The sequence below is a fragment of the Hakea prostrata genome, chromosome 9 (assembly GCF_041222555.1).
Source record: "Hakea prostrata isolate BN-2017 chromosome 9, UWA_Hpros_2, whole genome shotgun sequence".
In the NCBI taxonomy this organism is placed as follows: Eukaryota; Viridiplantae; Streptophyta; class Magnoliopsida; order Proteales; family Proteaceae; genus Hakea; species Hakea prostrata.
This window is the reverse complement of record NC_142608.1, coordinates 45,691,793-45,709,495: the sequence shown is the minus strand read 5'-3', so window position 1 is coordinate 45,709,495 and position 17,703 is coordinate 45,691,793. Positions and strand designations below refer to the sequence as shown.

The window sequence follows — 17,703 nt, the reverse complement described above, 5'->3', positions numbered from 1 at the left end:
TCAAGCTAACTTATTGATGAAGGTAAGGGTAATGCTTATCAACTTCTTGCCTTCCACCACAAGACCAAGTAAATCCGATTTCACTGATTCCAATCCCTCCTCACATGTATCCTCGTTTGTAAGTGCTGCACTCATCCACGTCTTCAAGTTCTCAATGGCTACAATGTTGAGCTTTCCATTCAGGGTCGCAGTTGACTTGCGCATTTGATAAATGGCATCTCCATAGGTGTCCATGCAGTCCTTTATAACCTTGTCAGATCTGGGTTTCTTTGAAAGGAGACCATTGACAATTGTTGCACTAGAAGAGCTCTCTTTGAGGGCCACCCTAGCTAGACTAGATGGACTTTCTTCGATCGTGAGAGCTCTTGGGAGGAGTTTGGCGATGCAGACGTCAGGATACAATGTTGTTTTGCAGTTGGTAATGATGAAATTCTTGCTGGCGGCTGAGATTGCTAGTGGAAGAAGGAGGAGGAGTACGGCTGTAGAGATTGTAGTTGCCGTGGCAGCCATTTTTTTTTTCAAAGAAAGAAACACTGATGGTTTTTAAAGTTCTGTTGTTATTATTAATATGGAAGGAAGATAGATGGGTAAGGAGTTGATGAGAGGGTATTATTTATACATGGGCTTCTGATCTTGTTGGCCTTTCTGGTTGGGATCTTAATGATAGGAGGCAAAAGCGGATGCTTTGAATACTATTACAAGGAATGGTTGAAACGCTATTCAACCATTTAATTTAGTTTGCTTCTATATAGTGAGGACGGGCGTGAAGTGCAACTGAATTGTTAAATATCCGTGGGTTTAAGATTAACCAGAAGGGCAGTGTTTGAGGTTGAAATGAGGGTTGTCTGATTACGACTTTCACAAACATTCTTGCACATTGTTTGGCACTCATTGTTTGCTCCTTTTTTTGGGTGAAGCATTTTCATGATTACGCTGAAACAAAGTGGGATTAACCAAAAAAAAAAAAAAAAAAAAAAGAGGTGGAGGTACTCAGCATACGTTGGACAACTTTCATTAGGTTTTTTCTTTGTGTGTGTGTGTCGAGGGGGGGGGTTCGTTGGGCACCAAGATTTTCCACATAGCTTTCTGAATTAGACTGAAATTTAATCGATGAGTAGTGCCTAGTTCATGGGATCATATATCAATTTCATATCAATTATAATGTCTCAGCTACTAATAAATGAAGAGGTTGATACCGACTTGTAAGTCCAGCTTGTGACAGATGCCACCTCCTGTGCAAGTGAATGGGCCAAGCCATTAACATATTCAGGAGGAAAGAAAAGGGAAAATACAAACACTAAGATCCGTCATTCTTGGAGTGGCAGCAGGACTTGGAGTAATGAGCTGTAAAATGCTTTTTATAATGTCAGTGATCAGTTTTGTGGTTCTTGTGGCTTCATATGGGGAAATTGATATTAACTGGATTGGTGTGGTCTACCAAATGGGTGGTGTTGTTGGAGAAGCTTTGAGGCTTATTTTTATGGAGATTCTGGTGAAAAGGAAGGGTCTCAAGCTGAACCCTATATCTGTCATCTACTATGTTAGTCCTTGTAGGCAAGTATTTTAACCCCTCTTGAAATATGATTGCATCATAAGCTCATGAAGGCATTTCTTCTCAAGTGCAGCCTTTATAGGTAACGAATCATTTAATTTTTTTTTGATGATAAAAGACAAAGCTTAAAAACATTGACATATTGGTGTTTGTGACTCCATATAGACAAGACTACTATTAGATGCTACTTTAGCTATAATAGCAAATTTCTCCTGGAGCATGGTAGATTGAAACCAAGAGTAGTTAAAATGTTTGTTGCCTCCGCAACCATAGTTAAAATATTAATAAGATTAAAAGGCCAAGGTTTCTTAGGTCTAGGTAAAAAAGTCAAAATGCTAGGCCTATTGCACCAAATGGTCTTGATTTGTAATCCCAATTGTCTTGCTTTGTTCATTCCTGTTCGGATTCCCACCAAAATTGCATCAGCTTCGTTTGCATTTGCTATGCTTGCATAACTAAGATATTGAATATAACCATGTCTATAGATACCCATGCTCTAGCCTGCACTTTCTACCGGTTTGTTATATATCCCTGCACAAAGCAACATAGAAGAATTAGTATTGGATTTACAAAGGTTAATTTTATGTTGAATTTGTATTCCCGGGGTAATATTCTCTAATTCCTATTATGTGAACCCAGTTGACAATTAGGACTACTCAATGTCTACTTATTTCCACCCTCTATGAGTGGGTCGAATTTTGGTAATCTTCATTGGCAAACTGACAACCTTACTGAATGTGACAATCCCATAATTTTACGCTTATAATATGCATACATGTTGTTTTGGAATTCTTTTTTCTTTTGCTTACAATTCTGTTACTAGTTTAAAATTTAAATTTGCTGCTTTTTCATATCAATATAGTTAGACTTGAATGGGTGATATCTTATTAAACCACCAGAAATTTAGTAAGTTAAGTCTGAATTCACAGGCCCAAACTAGGCACAGATTATAAGTTGCGTGTGGGTATTCGTGGAACTAACCGATTGACAGTTTGACACCTCTTGGAAGGATAAAGTAGGAATAGATTAACCCTACACACACTTGCTTTTACTGCTGATATTAACAGTATACTTACAAGAATACCCCTGATTCTGTGATTTAGTTCCGGCCTTAACCTAACAACCTTTTGTCATAAATCACTTCGAGTCTTCACTTGTGCAAAATTTTCTGACCTTCATAATCAAAGTTTCTTTTCCCTGCCGTGCTGTGTGCCTTTTCATTCCTTGGATATTCTTAGAGAAGCCAAAAATGGATGCAGCTGAAACCTGGACATTTCAACCGGTTGTGCTAATTCTCAACTACCTCTGTACATTTGCGATCAACATATCGGTTTTCCTTGTAACACCGTCCATAGGCTCACTATCATACACCGAATCTTCAAGGGCCCACAAGTCTCTTCTTCCACTACTCCGGGTCTTCGGACCTACAAACAACAAGGGATCCGGGTCGGGTCTGGGTTAGGATAGGGCTGGACTTCACATTCTCCCCCCTTAAAGAAATTTCGTCCTCAAAATTGAAAGCGTACATGTGCTTCCAAAAAGATGAGGAAACTTCTCCTTCATGTCTTCTTCATTTTCCCATGAAGCTTCTTCCGGGGTGTGATTTTTCCACCGAATCTTCACCAAAGGGATGGTGCGATTCCGCAACTGCTTGGCCTTTTTATCTAGGATCTCGGCTGGTCCTTCATGGTAAGAAAGATCGGCACTAAGTCCTTCAGGTGCTTGCTGTAGTATGTGTTCCGGGTTCTCTATGTACTTTCGAAGCATCGAAACATGAAACACATTATGAATTCCAGCAAGAGATGGGGGCAAGGCCAAAGGGTATGCGACAGGTCCAACCTTTTCCAAAATCTCATAAGGTCCAATGAAATGAAGGCTAAGCTTTCCTTTCACATTGAATCTCGTCACCCTTTCAAAGGTGATACTTTGAGGAACACTTTCTCTCCAATCGGAAATTCTAAATCGGTTCTTCTCTTGTCGGCATAAGATTTCTGTCTAGACTGGGCAGACTTGATCCTTTCTTTTATCATGTCAACCATCGCACTTGTAGCTTCAATCATTTCCGGACCCAAGACTCTTCTTTCACCGGTCTAGGTCCAATACAAAGGTGTCCTACAAGTGTTACCATACAAAGCTTTAAATGGAGCCATGCATATTGTTTCTTGATAACTGTTGTTATAGGCAAACTCAACCAAAGCTAACTGTTCATCCCAATTTCCACCCATATCCCCTACACAAGATCTAAGCATATCTTCTAAGATTTGAATTGTCCGCTCAGATTGTCCATCAGACTGTGGATGATGAGCTGTACTCAGATTCTATTGGGTTCCCAAAGCTTTCTACAAACCATTCCAAAACCTTGAGGTGAACCTAGGATCACGATCAGAAACAATACTCATGGGCACTCCGTGCAGACGAACCACATTGTCCACATAAAGCCTAGCTAGCTTATCCAGAGTATAAGTGATCTTCATAGGGATAAAATGGGCTGATTTGGTCAACCTATCAACAATCACCCATACAGTGTCATTACCTTTAGTTGTCCAAGGCAAGCTAGTCACGAAGTCCATGGAGATATCTTCCCACTTCCAACTAGGAATAGAAGGGGCTGAAGCAATCCAGGCGAAGGTTGATGAACGGCTTTCACACGCTGACAAGTCTCACACTTGGCAACAAAATCTTCAATGTCAGCCTTCAAAACATTCCACCAAAAATGTTCCCTAAGTCCTTGTACATCTTGGTACTGGTGTCTAAGATTGACTGGGTGTTTCTTTCAATATTTCCTTCTTGATTTCCTCACCCCCCTACCTCTAAACATAAGGTACCATCTACTCCAGTTAGGTCCATTTCGGGTTAAATCTTTCTCTTCTTTTCCTTTGGTTGGCCGGTTCGCTCGGGTGGTCTCTCTGTGGGTCCCTTCTTCCCCCCTTGGCGGTTGCTCGCTTCGTCCCTTTCTTCTTTCGGTATCTGATATGAATCTCCTTATATATTCAATATCTTGCCAATGATTGATTTTATTTAAAGCAAGACTTGTTGATTATTATTTAAATGAATTACTTTTCCAACATGAGAGAAAGAGAATATACAGTTGGAAAAAGAGATTGATTGAAATGCATCATCATTATCTCATTTAGATCTTTGCTTGAGGAATATGAACTTAAAGTTAAAAAAATAATGCATTTACAAATATGAATCAACCTGCCGATGTGCTGAACTGCTAAGAGTTACTAAATCTCATATTACAGTTGCAAATGCTCCAATCAGGATTGATGTTCCAGCAGTACAATCTATCAATGCAAATAAAATTAAACCACATTTAAAATGTAGAGATCAATCGGTTCTAAAGATAAAATCCTAGAAAAATGAAAGGAGCATATGATCAAGATGGTCATAATATGGAGACAATTAATTATAAAAATCATGAAAACATAATTTTCTATACAACCTCAGAAGAGATTCAGATACCTGAAAATAATGAATAGATCTCGATTAGTTTTGTAATTGCAGGAAAAATATGGAACCGAAAAGATAAAATTGTAGACAATATTTTTGCATATTATATTATTGTTGAAATAATGCAATAAGACGAGGATCTTGAATATAAATTTGTTGATTAATATAAATGAAGAAATGATTGGCCAAATGTAAAGACGCAATTCAAGCATAATTAAATTCGCTTGAAAAAGTAAAGTTTTTGGACTTGCAGTCCAACATCTGAAGGTATAAAGCCAGTAGGGTACAAATGAGTTTTAATGCGAAAATGAAATGAGAAAAAGAATGAAATCGTGATATATAAAGCATGAATTATGGTACAAAAATTTTTGCAAAAGTCTGGCATTGATGATATGGAAATATATTCTCTTATGGTAGATGCAATCACCTTCAGATATCTTATTATTCTGGCAGTACATTAAAATTTTGACATGCGTCTAATAGATATTATTATAGCCTATTATATGGCTCACTCGAATGTGAAATTTATAAAAAAATCCTTGAAGGATTCAAAATGCTTGAAGCACATAAAAATTCCTATGAAGTTTGTTTAATAAAACTTAAAAAATGATCAGGGTATATATGGTATAATCTCATTAGTGGATACTTACCAAATGAAAGGTATAAAAATGATCCAATTATTATTGTGTCTTTATTAAAAGATATGAATATAATTTTAATAAGTGTATATGATGATGATTTAAATATCATTGGAACTCATGAAGAGATTCCAAAAGCAGTAGACTATTTGAAGAAAGAATTTGAAATAAAAAATCTTGGAAAGACAAAGTATTGTCTTGGCTTACAAATTGATCATTCGACAAATAGAATATTTGTTCATCAATTAACTTCTATAGAAAAGGTTTTGAAGTGATGTTATATGAATAAAACATATCAATTGAGTACCCCAATGGTTGTGAGATCGCTTGACATAAAGAAATATTTATTTCAATCCTAAGAAAACAATGAAGAATTTCTTGGTCTTGAAGTATCATATCTCAATGCAATCGAGGAATTATTGACATTATATCTATACTTCAGTACATTCGAGGAATTATTGACCTTATGTTCTTTTATGAATGTGGATATCAATTTCTTGTTATGCAGATGCGGGATATTTATTTGATCTACATAAAACTAGATATCAAATAGGCTATTTATTCACAAGTGAAGGTTAGCTATTTCATGACGTTCAACAAAACAAACTATAGATATCACTTCTTTAAATTATGCAAAGATAATAGCAATTCATGAAGCAAGTTGAGAATGTGTTTGGTTAAGAACAATGACTCAACACATCCAGGAAACATGCGGTCTTCCATTGGAAAAGGGATTTTAACACTATTATATGAAGATAATATTACATGTATAGCTCAATTAAAGGGATGATACATCAAAGGAGATAGAACAAAACATATTTCACCGAAATTTTTCTTCATTCATGATCTTCAATGAAATGGTGAAATCGATGTTCAACAAATTCGTTCAAGTGATAATTTGGCAGATTTATTTACTGAGACATTACCTACTTCAAATTTTGAGAAGCTGGTATATGATATTGGAATGTGCGCATTCAAAGATACTCAATGATGTTATCATCAGGGGGAGTAAAATACGTACTACACTCTTTTTCCCTTCACATAGGTTTTGTCCCACTGGGTTTTCCTGATAAGGTTTTTAATGAGACAACTTCCAATACGTATTATTCAAATATGTATAATCTTTTTCCCTCACTAAGATTTTTTCCCACAGAGTTTTTTTTCTTAGTAATGCTTTAACGAGATACATTATTTATTGATGGACATCCAAGGGGGAGTGTTATAAATAATATTGATTGTGAATATCAATCACCCCTAAATAGACAATACTTTCAATTGAAGATCTCAACCACCTTAGCATGCAATCTTGGTGATTCACATTCCCATCTTAATTGTAGATTACAGTGATCTCAACACACAATGTTGGTAGTCAATATTTTCATTCTATGCACCTTCTATCTTGGGCGGCAATCTATCCTTCCATATCAAGATTATCTTATTAGATGTGAGAATCATATATTGTATTTCTTTGTAGACTCTGATATTACCATTTTTTTCCTCTAAAAATGGTCATTTTATAACGAAAAGAAGAAAAAGAAAAGAAATACAGCAATTAGTATCTACCTTGCTCACCCGCAACAACAGTTGCCCCCAATACACCCTTCCTCACTAGTTCCTATTCATAATTGACAACAACTAACCCATCAGAAACGATATCTAGGACGTCTAGATGCATCCAAATCAAAATCTTTAAGGATAGAAGCTGACCAAGGAATGTTAATCAAAGAAGATGCTAGTTCTATTATAAATATATAATGACCAACTCAATAGATGAGTTGAACTTATCTTGTCTTTCTTCTTTGTATTCAATATATCTCCTTTATTTTATAACAATTTAAGCATTGTAGTAACTTTATAGTCTTTGCCTCCTATGGTCATAATTTTTTGGATATACTTTATTATTTTTATGAGGACAGTTGTTTTGATTTTGATAACCTTGTTTAAGATAATTTGGTATTTTTGCTTCTTAGTTATTCTTTGGACCCTTATTTTGATTCACATTTTGCCTTTTCTTTTGATAGTGGTAATTTTCTTTTTCCATTTTTTCCTTTATTCGTTTGACGGTTAGCTTCATTTTCACTTTAAATATTTTCTTGAGTGTTTGTGAGTTTTGGTGAAGGATTTTTGCTAAATGATCCATTTTCAAGTTTAACTTGTCTTTTCTAGGGGTAGTACTTTCACCATTAAATCCAAGTCCCTCTTTATCTTGAGGACTCTTTTAGGGCGTTCTTAGCAGGTTGTCTAGGTTCTTTTACCCATTGGTGAACGTGACAACAACATTGTTTAGATCAATGTTTTCATTTTCTATATTCTTGATGTATTGATGTAGATCATTGATGGTATTGTTGAGTGAAGATACTTCCTCTATTAAGACTTTATTCTTCTTTTCAAGTTTCTTATTTATATTATATAAGATTTGAAAGCCTCTAACAAGATCTTCCTCATCAATTTCATCTATTTCATCTTCATTTTCATTGGAACCGAAACTATTACATGTCGAGTTTACCTCAAGGCCTTCATCTTCATCTGATTTTGCCATTAAAACTAAGTTGATATTCTCTTTATTGGATTCCTCATTCTTTCCTCATTGTCACTTGTGGAATGGGAGACTTCAGCTTTTTAAGCTTTCTTCTTGCCTTGGTTTGGGCACTTGGGTTTGAAGTGACCCAATTTCCTACATTCAAAGCAAATAACAACTTGATTGTTAGTAGATAAAGTTCTTTATTTTGAAGGACTTTTACCTTTTGATTCATTTGATCCTTGTCCCTTGTGAGGGTACTTTCATTTTCTACTTTTGAGGAACCTCTTGAACTTCTTGTGATTAATGATATATCACTATCCTATGGAGATGCCATTGATCATATGCGCAAGTGGAATCCGGCATTGCAGGGAAAGCTCGACACTGTATCCATTAACAACTCACAGAAGTGGATGAGTGCAGTGCTTACAAATGAGGAATTGGAATCAGTGAAATTAGATTTTCTTGGTCGTGTGGTGGAGGGCAAGAAGTTGACGAGCATTACCCTTACCTTCATCAATAAATTAGCTTAATTATAGTTGATCTCTCGAGTCTCAGCTATTTTGCATGGTGCTTCTAGATAAATTTTGTTTACTCAAAAAATAAATAAATAAATAAAAAGAAAGGAAACACTTTACATGGCTGATTTTGAATGTATGGTTTCATTTTGGTATTTGATATCATAGTAAATTATATATTTAGCTGAGATTTTACAAAGCGACGTGTAGATTCCTTGAATGGATTCTCTATGGATATAATTGCTTCAATTCTTTGTTGGGAAATTTAATCATACATTCATTCAAATACAAGAAATAAAATTGCAATACAATTAGAATTTGAAGATCCTTTGTTGCTTTTGAGAACTTAATGTAGTAACAACACAAATCTTCAACGGAAAAGGTGGAGTCACACCATGAGTGTTGCCTTAAATTAAGGTTATTGATGCACCATACTACTGAGGATTGTTTTGCGGCACCACCACCAAGATAAATCAACCTCCAATTAGAAGAAGATTAAGCAGTTCTTCTAGTCCCTCCAAGAGAGACAAAAGTTATAGCACAACACTCAAAATAAACCCAAAAATAAATAAGAATGCAATGTGTGTGTGTATAGTATGAATTACATAATATGCAAGAATGGGGTTGGGATTATATTGTTCAAAAACCAAACCTTACACCACTTGAGCTCCTTATGGTAATGAATTAAGCCATTAATCAACCGACCCCACTTAAGTAGAGAAAGAATTCCCTATAGATGGAGAATCAATAACAATGTGCCTTCTCCACTAATGCATAATGAATCACCTTGACCTAACCATCCCTTCTAAGTGAAGAATAGTAGTTAATCTATTCAAATTGCATTAATCCCATTCATGGTAATGGCGATGAATGGTTAAGAAGATAACCTAAGCTTCAATGTGTGTAGACTCCATCCGATAAAAAGAAGCCCACCACATCACCATGAATAAAATCTTTAAGGCTCTCATATGATTTGCAATTGATATTCTTCGGCACTACATAGTGTTCAAATTTCAGTCAGATTCAAAAAGTTATGCAGCAAATCTACGTCCCACTAATAAGGTCATTGAGAAGTAGATTCATTCCTTTTTTTATGCAAGAAAACTAGGCTATGCCCATGGGAGAATAGCCAATAAAAAGTTGTATAAGGTGTGGTGTGACATCCATCCATTTCCTTTTATGATTAATCCTTCTCTACTTCGGGGTAATCATTAGATTTTCTCTTCATCTAAGATTTAACGATAGTTTGCACCTCTCTCCATTCTAAATACTTCTACTTTTGGTCTTAATGATGCCAAGTCATTATAATCCATCTTGGGCCTAAATGGCGGAGCTTTTAACCATGGAAATAGGAACAATTATATAAAATTATCTACTCCTATTTCTTTGTCAAGATCAAAGTATTGGTTAGATGTCTTACTAGTTGACCTAGACACCCCGATTTCTCCTCCATAGAAGAGAGAGAGAGAAAGAGACCCAAGATTGAGTGTTTAGCATCAATATTTGAGTTTTATGAAACTCACCACAACTCGATCAATTATAACTCCATGAACAAATCCCACTTCTCAAAAATTCTAAGAAATGCAACATTTTCTAAGACACCTTGGAGTTGATGTTTGTATTTTCTCTTTTCTTTCCTCCTGGATATGTTAATGGCTTGGCCCATTTACTAGCACGGAGGTGGCATCTGTCACAAGCTGGACATACAAGTCGGTATAAACCTCTTCATTTATTACTAGCTGAGACATTAAAATTGATACGAAATTGATATATGATCCTAAGAACTAGGCACTACTCATCGATTAAATTTCAATCTAATTCAGAAAGCTATGTGGCAAATCTTGGTGCCCAACGAAGCCCCCCCCCCCCCCCACACACACACACACACACAAAGAAAAAACCTAATGAAAGTTGTCCAACATATGGTGAGTACCTCCACCTCTTTTTTTTTTTTTTTTGTTAATCCCACTTTGATTCAAAGTACTCATTAAATTGCTTCACCAAAAAAAAGGAGCAAACAATGAGTGCCAAACAATGTGCAAGAATAGTTCTGAAAGTCATTACCAGAGAACCCTCATTTCAACCTGAAACATTGCCCTTCTGGTTAATCTTAAACCCACGGATATTTAACAATCCAAATGCACTTCACGCCCATCGTCACTATTTAGAAGCAAACTAAATTAAATGGTTGAATAGTGTTTCAACCATTCCTTGTAATAGTATTCAAAGCATCCGCTTCTGCCTCCTATCATTAAGATCCCAACCCGAAAAGGCAAACAAGATCAGAAGCCCATGTATAAATAAAACCCTCTCATCAACTCCTTGCCCATCTGTCTTCCTTCCATATTAGTAATAACAACAGAACTTTAAAAACCATTAGTCTTTCTTTCTTTGAAAAAAAAATGGCTGCAATGGCAAATACAATCTCTACAGCCGTACTCCTCCTCCTTCTTCCACTGGCAATCTCAGCCGCCAGCAAGAATTTCATCATTACCAACTGCAAGACAACATTGTATCCTGACGTCTGCATCGCCAAACTCCTCCCAATAGCTCTCACGATCGAAGAAAGTCTATCTAGTCTAGCTAGGGTGGCCCTCAAAGAGAGCTCTTCTAGTGCAACAATTGTCAATGGTCTCCTTTCAAAGAAACCCAAATCTGACAAGGTTATAAAGGACTGCATAGACACCTATGGAGACTCCATTTATCATATGCGCAAGTCAACTGTGACACTGAATGGAAAGCTCGACATTGTAGCCTTTGACAACTTGAAGACGTGGATGAGTGCAGCACTTACGAACGAGGATACATGTGAGGAGGGATTGGAATCAGTGAAATCGGATTTACTTGGTCTTGTGGTGGAAGACAAGAAGTTGATAAGCATTACCCTTACCTTCATCAATAAGTTAGCTTGATTATGGTTTATCTCTCGAGTCTAGGCTACTTCGCATGGTTCTTCTCGATAAAGTTATTTTTCTCAGAAAAAAAAGAAGAAAACACCTTATAGGGAAGATTTTGGCCATATGATTTCATTGTGGTATCTGATATCGTATTAATTTATAAATTTAGTTGAGGTTTTGAAAAGCAAAGTGTAGATTCCTCAAAGGGACTCTCTATGGATATAATTGCCTCAATTCTATGTTGTGTAATTTATTTTCAAACATAAGAACTAAAATTGCAATACAATTAGAATTTGAAGATCCTTAGCTGATTTTGATAACATAACGTTGTAGTAGCACCAATCTTCGATAGAAAAGGTGTAGTCACACCGTTAGTGTTGCCTTTTTTTAGGTTACAGATGCACCATACCGTCAAGGGTTGTTCCTTGGCACCACCACCAACAAGATAAAAACCTCCAACTAGAAGATGAACCATTTCTTGTACTCCCTCCAAGAGAGCCAAAAGTTACACCACAACACTAAAAAAAAAAAAAAAACCAAAAGTTAAAAGAGACATTGCAAGAAAGTAAATAAGAATGCAATGCATGTGTGTATCGTATCAATTACATAGTTTACAAGAATGGCATTACGTTTATATTGGCGAAAACCATACTCTACACCACATGAGCTCCTCATGGTGATGAATTAGGCCATTAAACAACCTACCCCACTAAAGTAAAGAAAGAATTCCCACTAATAAGGTCATTGAAAATTAGATTTATTCCTTTTTTTCAATGCAAGAAAACTAGGCTATGCGCTTGGGGGAATAGAAAATAAAAAGTTGTATATGGTGTGGTGTGTACATTCATCCATTTCCTTTTATGGTTAATCCTTCTCTACTTTGGGGTAATCATTAGATTTTCTCTTCATCTAAGATTTGATGATAGTTCGCACCTTTCTCCATTCTAATACTTCCTTTTATCCTCTAGATAAATATTATAGAGTGTTTAGTTTAAGCTTTTCTTTGACCAAAAAATTATGATTTTTATGATTGGGTTATGTACCAAAGCTAAAACATGGCCCAACGTGAAAAAGGCAGCGATAGCTTTGTCCGAGTTTTGCCTAAAGGCAGCGATAGCTTTGTCCGAGTTTTGCCTAATTTCAAAGTCTAGAAAGCCCTATTAAGGCACATGTTGGGAAGTTGGGTGCACACTAACTGAAAACCTGCAAGACAAGGCCAAAAATCAATCCATAATGACAAAAAATTATATGTTGACCTGTCATGGCAAATTTGTTTTTTCGCCACTTCTATTAGCCCAATTATTCTATTGTGGAGTGTCATGATGTTCTTTCATTGGAACTTTTATTCATCCTGGCCACTTTATGTGTACATTGAGTAAATCATTAGGGTAGTTTTATAATTGTTTAAATATATAGCAAGACTTTGCCTCAAACACAAGATGATTCGAGCTCTTCATTTCATATTATGAGGTGGTGATCTCTGCCAACTGGGTCAACCCCTCAGGTTGAGTGTCATGATATTGTTAGCATAAAGATTGACCCAAAAATAAGATGCTTAGCCTCATTCTTTGGGCTTTATTTCATCATGAATAGCTAGTTGTATAAGTTTTGGTCTTAATGATGCCAAGTCATTATAATCCATCTTGTGCCTAAATGGTGGAGCTTTTAGCCATGGAAATAGGAACATGTATATAAAATTATCTACTCCTATTTCTCTGTCAAGATCAAAGTATTGGTTAGATGTCTTACTAGCTTGACCTAGACACCCCGATTTCTCCTACAAAGAAGAGAGAGAGAGAGAGAGACCCAAGATTGAGTATTTAGCATTAATATCAGAGTTTTATGAAACTCACCACTACCCGATCAATTATAACTCCTTGAACAAATCCCACTTTTCAAAAATTCTAAGAAATGCAACATTTTCCAAGACACCTTGGAGTTGATGTTTGTATTTTCTCTTTTCTTTTCTCTAGGTTATGTTAATGGCTTGGCCCATTCACTTGCACAGGAGGTGGCATCCGTCACAAGATGGACTTAGAAGTTGGTATCAACCTCTTCATTTATTACTAGCTGGGACATTAAAATTGATATGAAATTCATATATGATCCTAAGAACTAGGCACTACTCATCGATTAAATTTCAGTCTAATTCAGAAAGCTATGTGGCATATGTTGATGCCTGTCAGACCCCCCCCCCCCAAAAAAAAAAAAAAAAACACACACACACACACACACACACACAAAAAAAAAAAAAGCTTAATGAAAGTTCTCCAACGTATGCTGAGTACCTCCACCTCTTTTTTTCTTTTTTTGTTAATCCCACTTTGTTTCAACGTACTCATTAAATTGCTTCACCCAAAAAAAGGAGCAAACAATGAGTGCCAAACAATGTGCAAGAATGGTTGTGAAGTCAAGGGGCAAAATAGGGCAAAAACTCCGAAACCAGACCGGGCGGTTGCTTGGTTTGATCGACAGCCACTAGCAACCGCCCCCATGTAATTTTCCATACAAGGGTGCTTTTGCTAGGGGTTGATATCCAAGTCCAACCTAGCCCTAAAGAGGAGATGGGGGAGATCTTACCTTCATTCCGGACATCTCCGAACAACACTTGACTTCCAGAAGTCCAACTACCAAGCAAGGCAGGCTCTTCAGACAAAGGATCCAGATCCATGGGTTCAAGGTATGGATCATGGACTTCTATCTGGACACTCCACAAACTTACCCGACTAGACCTTCGGGTTCTCGAGACCGGATCTCGGGTTAGAAATATGGGGGTTGTTACACAATGAGTGCCAAACAATGTGCAAAATGGTTGTGAAGTGTGAATCAAACAACGCCCATTTCAACCTCAAACACCGCCTTCTAGTTAATTTTAAACCCACGGATATTTAACAATTCAGTTGCACTTCACACCCGTCCTCACTATATAGAAGCAAACTAAATTAAATGGTTGAATAGCGTTTCAACCATTCCTTGTAATAGTATACAAAGCATCCGCTTTTACCTCCTATCATTAAGATCCCAACCAGAAAGGCAAACAAGATAAGAAGCCCATGTATAAATAATACCCTCTCAATCAACTCCTTGCCCATCTGTCTTCCTTCAAAATTAATAATAACAACAGAACTTTAAAAACCACCAGTGTTTCTTTCTTTAAAAAAAAAATGGCTGCCATGGCAACTACAATCACTACAGCCGTCGTCCTCCTCCTTCTTCCATTGGCAATCTCCGCCGCCAGCAAGAACTTTATCATTACCAACTGCAAGACAACATTGTATCCTGACGTCTGCATTGCCAAACTCCTCCCAAGAGCCCTCACGATCGAAGAAAGTCCATCCAGTCTAGCTAGGGTGGCCCTCAAAGAGAGCTCTTCTAGTGCAACAATTGTCAATGGTCTCCTTTCAAAGAAACCCAGATCTAACAAGGTTATAAAGGACTGCATGGACACCTATGGAGATGCCATTTATCAGATGCGCAAGTCAATCGTGACACCGAATGGAAAGCTCGACATTGTAGCCATTGACAACTTGAAGACGTGGATGAGTGCAGCACTTACGAACGAGGATACATGTGAGGAGGAATTGGAATCAGTGACATCGGATTTACTTGGTCTTGTGGTGGAAGGCAAGAAGTTGATAAGCATTACCCTTACCTTCATCAATAAGTTAGCTTGATTATAGTTTATCTCTCGTGTCTAGGCTATTTAGCGTGGTGCTTCTCGATTAAATTTGTTTTCTAAAAATAAAAAACAGAAGGAAACACCTTATAGGGAAGATTCTGGCCATATGATTTCATTGTGGTATCTGATATCGTATTAATTTATAAATTTAGTTGAGGTTTTGCAAAGAGAAGTGTAGATTCCTCGAATGGACTCTCTATGGATATAATTGCCTCAATTCTTTGTTGTGTAATTTATTTTCAAATATAAGTAATAAAGTTGCAATACAATTAGAATTTTAAGATCCTTAGCTGATTTTGAGAACATAATGTAGTAGTAGCACAAAGCTTCGATAGAAAAGGTGTAGTCATAGCGTTAGTGTTGCCTTTATTTAGGTTACGAATGCACCATACCGTCGAGGGATTTTCCCTGGAACCACTACAAATAAGATAAAAACCTTCATCTAGAAGATGAAGCGTTTCTCGTACTCCCTCCGAGAGAGCCAAAAGTTACACCACAACACTAAAAAAAAAAAAAACCGAAAGTTAAAAGAGACATTGCAAGAAAGTAAATAAGAATGCAATGCATGTGTGTTTAGTATGAATTACATAGTATACAAGGATGGCGTTACATTTATATTGGCCAAAATCCACACTCTACACCGCATGAGCTCCTCATGGTGATGAATTAGGCCATTAAACAACCTACCCCACTTAAGTAAAGAAAGAATTCCCACTAATAAGGTCATTGAGAAGTAGATTTATTCCTTTTTTTTATGCAAGAAAACTAGGCTATGCCCTTGGGAGAATACCAAATAAAAAGTTGTATATGGTGTGGTGTTACATCCATCCATTTCCTTTTATGGTTAATCCTTCTCTACTTTGGGGTAATCATTAGATTTTCTCTTCATCTAAGATTTGATGACAGTTCGCACCTTTCTCCATTCTAAATACTTCCCTTTCATCCTCTAGAGAAATTTTATAGATTACTTAGTTTAAGCTTTTCTTTGACAAAAAAATTATGATTTTTATGATAGGGTTATGTAGCAAAGCTAAAACATGGCCTAACATGGAAAAGGCAGCGATAGCATTGTCCGAGTTTCGCCTAGTTACAAAGCCCAGACAGCCCTATTAAGGAACGAGTTGGGAAGTTGGGTGCACACTAATTGATGGATGTACACACCACACCATAACTTTTTATTTGGTATTCTCCCAAGGGCATAGCCTAGTTTTGTTGCATAAAAAAAGAGAGGAATAAATCTACTTCTCAATGACCTTATTAGTGGGAATTCTTTCTTTACATAAGTGGGGTAGGTTGTTTAATTGCCTAATTCATCACCATGAGGAGCTCATGTGGTGTAGAATGTGGTTTTTGGCCAATACAAACGTAATGCCATCCTTGTATACTACGTAATTCATACTATACACACATGCATTGCATTCTTTTTTACTTTATTGCAATGTCTCTTATAACTTCTTCTTCTTTTTTTATTTTTTATTTTTTATTTTTTTAATTTAATTTAATTATTTTTTTTTTAAATGTTGTGTTGTAACTTTTGGCTCTTTCGAAGGGATTACAAGAAATGCCTCATCTTCTAGTTGGAGGTTTTTATCTTGTTTGTGGTGGTGCCAAGGAACAACTTTTGACGGTATGGTGCATCTGTAACCTAAATAAAGGGAACACTAACGGTGTGACTACACCTTTTCTATCGAAGATTTGTGCTACTACTACATTATGTTCTCAGAATTAGATAAGGATCTTCAAATTCTAATTGTATTGCAATTTTATTTCTTATATTTGAAAATAAATTACACAACAAAGAATTGAGGCAATTATATCCATAGAGAGTCCATTCAAGGAATCTACACTTGGCTTCGCAAAACCTCAACTAAATTTAAAAATTAATACGATATCAGATACCACAATGAAATCATATGGCCATAATCTTACCTATAAGGTGTTTCCTTCTTTTTTTTTTTTTTTTTTTTTTTTGAGAAAACAAATTTTATCGAGAATAACGTTGCGAAATAGCCTAGACTCAAGAGATAAACCGTAATCAAGCTAATTTATTGATGAAGGTAAGGGTAATGCTTATCAACTTCTTGCCTTCCACCACAAGACCAAGTAAATCCGATTTCACTGATTCCAATCCCTCCTCACATGTATCCTCGTTCGTAAGTGCTGCACTCATCCACGTCTTCAAGTTGTCAATGGCTACAATGTTGAGCTTTCCGTTCAGTGTCATAGTTGACTTGCGCATCTGATAAATGGCGTCTCCATACGTGTCCATGCAGTCCTTTATAACCTTGTCGTATCCCGGGTTTCTTTGAAAGGAGACCATTGACAATTGTTGCACTAGAAGAGCTCTCTTTGAGGGCCACCCTAGCTAGACTGGATGGACTTTCTTCGATCGTGAGGGCTCTTGGGAGGAGTTTGGCGATGCAGACGTCAGGATACAATGTTGTCTTG

General features: G+C 36.5%; 4 protein-coding genes across 4 annotated transcripts; 2 read left to right on the top strand and 2 right to left on the bottom strand.

Annotated features, from left to right (window-relative positions):
* On the bottom strand, window positions 1-510 carry LOC149005321 (pectinesterase inhibitor 10-like). The gene has a single exon (XM_089135858.1). It carries the CDS (start codon window positions 508-510, stop codon window positions 1-3), a length of 510 nt encoding a protein of 169 aa, XP_088991984.1.
* Window positions 511-11,081: 10,571 nt separating this feature from the next.
* LOC149005320 (pectinesterase inhibitor 9-like) lies at window positions 11,082-11,591 on the top strand. The gene has a single exon (XM_089135857.1). The coding sequence runs from the start codon at window positions 11,082-11,084 to the stop codon at window positions 11,589-11,591; it is 510 nt and encodes a 169-aa protein (XP_088991983.1).
* A 3,149-nt stretch (window positions 11,592-14,740) lies between these two features.
* LOC149005319 (pectinesterase inhibitor 10-like) lies at window positions 14,741-15,250 on the top strand. Its single transcript, XM_089135856.1, has one exon. It carries the CDS (start codon window positions 14,741-14,743, stop codon window positions 15,248-15,250), a length of 510 nt encoding a protein of 169 aa, XP_088991982.1.
* A 2,040-nt stretch (window positions 15,251-17,290) lies between these two features.
* Window positions 17,291-17,575, bottom strand: LOC149005318 (pectinesterase inhibitor 10-like). Its single transcript, XM_089135855.1, has one exon. The coding sequence runs from the start codon at window positions 17,573-17,575 to the stop codon at window positions 17,291-17,293; it is 285 nt and encodes a 94-aa protein (XP_088991981.1).
* Window positions 17,576-17,703: the final 128 nt, after the last annotated feature.